Source organism: Mizuhopecten yessoensis, unplaced genomic scaffold (genome assembly GCF_002113885.1).
Source record: "Mizuhopecten yessoensis strain PY_sf001 unplaced genomic scaffold, ASM211388v2 scaffold689, whole genome shotgun sequence".
Lineage (NCBI taxonomy): Eukaryota > Metazoa > Mollusca > Bivalvia > Pectinida > Pectinidae > Mizuhopecten > Mizuhopecten yessoensis.
In genome coordinates, this window is record NW_018403672.1 from 49,486 (window position 1) to 56,485 (window position 7,000).

The window sequence follows — 7,000 nt, forward strand, 5'->3', positions numbered from 1 at the left end:
TGTACGTCCTCGTTGCTAGGCGGACGAACTCCCGGTAAAGAGTTGGAGTTTTATATGATAAATAATTTATGTTCGTTTGAGGGAAGCGAATTAGAATATAAATATATTTATCATTGTTATGTAAACGAGTGGACGGGATGTCCGTGTCTTGTCTCGCACGTGCAGCTACTAGTGCACGTGGGACAGGTATGCTTGGGACAGTAGCGACACGTACAGGTGTCTGTGTTCGCCTAGCTGTTGATCAGTCCGGACTTCCCGCCCACCCGCCCATTCTTGTTAGTACTTGTTCAGTTTTTGGGTGGCTGTTACATTATATTTCCAGCAATCCTTTCACATGGGGAATGAAACAACCTGATTTGTGTACAGCTATTTTGGAGCATGAAGGACAAGACGAAGTGGCCAGCAATTCCCGCACAGCACTGGGATTACGGATCCATTTTCCGATTTCCATGTAATTTTACCTGAATAAATATGTACGTCCTCGTTGCTAGGCGGACGAACTCCCGGTAAAGAGTTGGAGTTTTATATGATAAATAATTTATGTTCGTTTGAGGGAAGCGAATTAGAATATAACGGCATTTATACCTTCGCATGCCATATCTGTACTACAGACATATACTCGCTTTGTGTTAGTGCTCTCGGCACGTACAGACGGCATGTATACCTACGCATGCCATATCTGTACTACAGACATATACTCGCTTTATGTTAGTGCTTTCGGCACGTACAAACGGCATTTATACCTCCGCATGCCATATCTTTACTACAGACATATACTCGCTTTGTGGTAGTGCTCTCGGCACGTACAAACGGCATGTATCCCCCCGCATGCCATATCTTTACTACATACATATACTCGCGTTGAGGTAGTGCTCTCGGCACGTACAAACGGCATTTATATCTACGCATGCCATATCTGTACTACAGACATGTACTCGCGTTATGTTAGTGCTCTCGGCACGTACAGACGTCATGTATACCTCCACATGCCATATCTGTACTACAGACATATACTCGCTTTGTGTTAGTGCTCTCGGCACGTACAAACGGCATTTATACCTCCGCATGCCATATCTTTACTAGAGACATATACTCGCCTTGTGGTAGTGCTCTCGGCACGTACAAACGGCGTGTATACCTACACATGCCATTTCTGTACTACAGACATATATTCGCTTTGTGTTAGTGCTCTCGGCACGTACAAACGGCATTTATCCCTTCGCATGCCATTTCTGTACTACAGACATATACTAGCTTTGTGTTAGTGCTCTCGGCACGTACAGACGGCATGTATGCCTCCGCATGCCATATCTGTACTACAGACATATACTCGCTTTGTGTTAGTGCTCTCGGCACGTACACATGGCATGTATACCTACGCATTACAGACATATACTCGCTTTGTGTTAGTGCTCTCGGCACGTACAAACGGCATTTATACCTTCGCATGCCATTTCTGTACTACAGACATATACTCGCTTTGTGTTAGTGCTCTCGGCACGTACACACGGCATGTATACCTACGCATTACAGACATATACTCGCGTTGTGTTAGTGCTGTCGGCACGTACAAACGGCATGTATACCTACGCATGCCATTTCTGTACTCCAGCCATATCCTCGATTTGTGTTAGTGCTCTCGGCACGTACAAAAGGCATGTATAGCTACGCATTACAGACATATACTCGCTTTGTGTTAGTGCACTCGGCACGTACACACGGCATGTATACCTACGCGTTACAGACATATACTCGCGTTGTGTTAGTGCTGTCGGCACGTACAAACGGCATGTATACCTACGCATGCCATATCTGTACTACAGACATATAATCGCTTTGTGTTAGTGCTCTCGGCACGTACAAACGGCATTTAAGAAATAATCAACGTAATGTGCGTGGAAAAGATAACGAGGAAGAGAAAATATTGAAAAAAATAATTAACGAAATCCGCTTGCGGCCTGAATTGATTATTTTTCAAACATTTTCGAATCCCGAGTCAGATACTCCACTATAATATAAAATCAATGTTGATTATATGTATTATACCAAGCAAAATGAAATGAATGTCTGTTTTTTGTCACGCTTATGATAAACAAGGCGACTCAGATAATCTAATTATCTACATAAGGCTGTTCTTTTGGGCGCGTTAACGTTTGTCACGTGCTGCCTAAATGTCTTTATTTCGCAAGAAGCCGCACGTTTCTATCAGTTCTTACCCTGTGGGCTGTTGTTCTATTTTGTGATTTTTTTTTTCCATTTTTCAACAAACACTGACGTCATGCTTTTTGCCATGTGTTGATTTGAATCATTCTATTGACATCGCTTGTCAACACATGAAATCAACATTTGATGGATACACAAACTTTATTTCAAGTCACCTTCGCGGTAAGGTCAGCGGAACATTCTGACAGTGAGCTTGAAGATTTAAGTAGATCTAGATATAGGATTTTCTATTTGTCCGCTAGCAAATTGTTACCGGTTTATTGGCGGGAAAAGAGCGTTGGTCTGTTGGAAAATAACACAGGCTCGCGCATGATCCATCGTCCAATAATCCATGGTTATTAACCAATAAAAGGTGACCTTGGTAGAATTAAAGATAATTTATACTTGTCCCAAAATGAAACATAACGTTTTGTAATATTGCATTTTCATAACATCTTAAATTAACCTAATTGCTTTGTTATATTATTCCCGCGGGTTGGCTTGAGGTTGGACAAGTAAACGTCGACAAAATTCAGTGAAGCGTAGCCTTGAACTCGATTTACGCGCGGAAGGTTTTGCTTGTGTACTGTGTAAACAAATTGTTAAAGGCTTTGTTTTTTCTTTTTATCGGGTCACGGTATAAGTCAGTATATGGAGAAGAAAAAATCGTTGTTTCAGTGTCCAAGCCATATTAGCAATGCCACGGCTTACTGACGTTAGGCTGGCCGTGAAAGGGGAGGTTTGGTGTGTCCAGGATAGCCATATCCAGTCTTTGGAGCTGGTTTATAGCCGTCACGAATTCGACGGCCAATCGACCAAGGTCGGGAAAGCCGCATTTTTTGTCACGTAGAATAGGACAGATAGATGTATCTGCTTACGTCGTCTGCGTAATCGGACAGTAACGGCGGCAACGACCGCTTCCAACATCCCCAATCACCCTCACATTAGTCCGCAAACTGTAATCCGTGGATTGGTCGAGGTAGGCTATATTCTAACGGAACGTATCGTGTACTTCGATTTATCCGACGTCATATACAAAGGCGTTCAGCATGGGTACAACGGTATTTACGATTGTCTCTACGACATTGCAACAAGTTCTATTAAAGGATGAGTCCCGGATATCTACACTGTCGCTCGGATGTCAGAAGGCGAGTGATAATCGTTATCTGAACGCCTGCACCTTGCTTCATGATCGGTTTGGTGCTGGAAATGTCATTTTGAGAGGTGGCAATAGGCGCAGAGACAGAACTTGTGATCGCTGACGGAAGCCTGAACGACCAGTGTATTAGGCACCAGATATATTGTTTCATTCACGATGACGCATGGTGGCACGTTTCAACAAGATAACGCACATGCTCATGTTGAACGCGTAATTGATTGATTGGCAATCGCCTTGCCCTTATCTCAATCCAACTGAGAACCTCTTGGATCAGTTGGACAGACGAATAAGGCTTCGACGTCAGCAGTCTCAAAAGTTGGATCAGTTGAGGATGGCCTTTCTGGAAGGAAGGTGGAGGATCCCGATGAGGTCTATAAACCGACTCATTACTTACATGCGACGTTGTTGTCTGGCTGTGATCAACGCCAGGGGTCTTTCGCGCGATATTAATTGTGTGAATTTGAGTTGTACGTACCGTACGCTGGATAACACTAGAGACGTCGTTGCATAGAGACATTCAAATGAAACTGAAGTAAATTATTTGATACAATTCATATTGATATCCATTTTAACTGTGTAAAAGTTCAGCATTTTCAATATAATAATGAAACACTGTCCATACAATAATGTAACGCTTCATTTGGGAGCCAGTATATATCTTGATTTAGGTGACCCTGCATACTTGGATAAACATGTCTTAAACACTTATCGGGTCCATATCCAGATGATTTGTATTTTTTATACGTAGTTAATGGTATTTCCTAATTTTTTACCGCCTACAAACGTTTCAAACGTATAATCAAACTTTAACATACGCTCGTTCCTGTCGGAGAAGGTGTAACGCCATATTTTATAACATACGCTGTTTATTTTATTAAAACACAAAGTGGCTTGTTAAATGTTAGCTACAGGAACCGTAGCTTCTAGGCCCGATCTTTTTTTATTTTTTATTTATTATTATCGGACCCTAGAAGGACAAAACAGCTGTTTGATGCAGTGTAATTAGATTTTGGCAAACTGTATCGATTACTTTATCTTTAAAGTGCAACCACCTGTGTTACCTTCCTCTTTTAAGATACAAGGTGGTACAGAGGGTCCGATAATAATAAAAAATATAATAAAACAAAAACGATCGGGCCTAGAAACTATGGTTTCCGCAGCTAGTTGAATGTACACGGAACTGAGAGAGGAAGGCAGATGTTCACGTTTGTTTCCGAGCATGATACTGATATAAGAATCCGGAAAATAATTTGAGTCAAGTAAAATGTGAATAACATACAGTTCAATTAATAGTTTTTATGTAGTTTCTATATTTAACAGACACATTTTCAGGTTTTAAATTTGATTATGATAACCGATTTCGACCACAAATCTACAAGTCGCAAAACAAAACGGTGACTAGTGGCGACATTTTAACTCTTCTACCCGATCTAATGTGTAATTAATAAAAAATACAAGTAGTATTACATGGACAACCATTACTTAGGTATAATATTCAATGCGTAACCATTACAAACGTGTATCATTTAACGGGCAACCATTAAAATGGCATACATGTAGCAATAGACGGGCAACCGTTACATATGTATAGCATTTTCAATGGGCAACATTTACAAATTAAAACATTTCACTTTTGCGAATGAATATTATCCTATTGACGACCATAACAAATGTATAGCATTTAACGGGCAACCGTTACAATTTCATGCACGTCGCATTCAACGGACAACCATTAAACTGTATAGATAGACTGTTTAAACAATATAAATTATTTTGTTTGTTTCAGGTCAAGACATCGAATTCAAACAGGATCAGATGAAGGGACAATACCTTGACCACAGTACAGGGATGAAGGATACATGGAATAAGCGTATCCAACATTTGCAGGAAGGATGTTATAGTACTGACCGAAAAGAGCAATACAAAATAAAGGACCAGCAAGCCGAAGCAATTTTCTTTCAATCAAGGAAACTGAACATAAGTGTTTGTAAAGTCGCAAAAGCTGGAAGTACATTTTGGGCGATTGTGTTTTTAATCGTAGAGAAAGGAATACCGGCGAATAAAGCCTTCAGCTTTCCCAGGAATAAAATACACGCTTTAAGCGCTGGATTTACTAAAAAATTAGATTCCAATCCTAAACCATTGACTACAAAGGGTATTGTTGTTTCCCGTGACCCCTATTCAAGATTATTTTCTGCATTCATAGACAAATATTTTTTATTACGATTTGCATCTATCGCTCATTCACTTGCGCAGTCATTAGGGAAGGGATTTTATAAAACCGAAGTAGGGGATTGTGGATATAACATATCTTTCCAAGATTTTATTGACAGCGTAACTACAAAAGCTCTACATGGAAGCATCATCAACCGACATTGGAGTCCCGTTTACGCCATGTGTAGAGTCTGTGACGTGGGATATCAGTATGTCATTCAACAGGAGACAATGACACAAGATACGGAGCACATCATCGACCAGCTGAACATCAGCAACGAAATAAAATCAACACTAAGGCTGATGTTTCGTGGATCTGGTACAAATAAGACGATGGGGGGAGTCATTAAAACAATGTGGGGTGCCATTGACAACCCTGTGATGCGATCATGTTGTAGCAACAAACTCGCTTACTTCATGAAAATGTGGGAAGGATTCAAAATACAAGGCTACATAAGAACAAATATATCGTTTCCGTTATCGGAATTTCAGACGAATGACAACGTTAACGTTGAAGACATCACCAAGGCTGTTTTAGCAGCAATGCATACTTATCCTTTATCAAGCACAGAAAGAAAGGCTCAACGGAGACAAGCTTTAGTTACCGCATATGTAGGCATGCCTAGACGTATCATAGCTCAAATTCAGGAAATGTACAAAATGGATTTTTTTCTGTTTGGATACGATGCTAATCCACCATCTTAAATGGATTATTAATTTTTGTACTTTTCATGATATGAAAAGCGGTAATTATTTACAAGTGATAAAAGGTATATCAATAGAAATGAAGAAAAACAGCTTTTATAAAATCTTTGCTTACGGTTTGGTGTTTGTTAAGTAAACCGAGCCTAGATGTTACATTGGTGGATAAACACATGCATATTATTAACTTGTTCAATACAATTGTAAACTTCATAACGTTGTAAATAGTTCGGTTAGTGACGAGCAGCTAAAACATTGACGTGCCTCGCTCTCTCGCTGCAAATTACATTTTGGAAATAATGCTGGATGATTTGTAGCTTTAAATTTGTTATGTGTTATGAATATAAAATCTCTTGTGACAATTTTTCAACTTCTTATTTTTTATGATACTTGCAAAATAAAATCGTAGTACTCTGATGGTCAACTTGAGCTATCACTTGGTTTGCCCTCGCAATGATATAACTTGTCAGATATCCAATGAAGGCTACAAGTGAGAAAGGATTTCGGAAAGGTAAGATCTATCTCTAAAACATGTTGGAAATATGTTAGCATTTCCTGTTAGTTGTTTTCTATTTGCTACAAACACGTGATTCTGTGTCGTTTGGTTTTCTTATGTTTAACTTTATATTAAGAGCTAAGGTCATTTAAGAACGTGCCGCCATCTGTGGTGTGTATGCGTGCAAGTGTGTATCTGTGCTGGAGGTAGGGCATGTTGGTGTCCTT

At 39.9% G+C, this 7,000-nt stretch overlaps 1 protein-coding gene across 1 annotated transcript in view; it reads left to right on the forward strand.

Moving 5' to 3' along the window:
• The window catches only part of LOC110451981, a 15,813-nt gene extending 9,182 nt beyond the window's left edge, over positions 1–6,631 (forward strand). Inside the window, exon 2 of the mRNA XM_021500224.1 lies at positions 5,148–6,631. Within this exon, the coding sequence (XP_021355899.1) occupies positions 5,148–6,280 (1,133 nt within the window). The 3' untranslated portion in view covers positions 6,281–6,631. The remainder of the gene's footprint in view (positions 1–5,147) is intronic.
• The last annotated feature ends 369 nt before the right edge of the window (positions 6,632–7,000 follow it).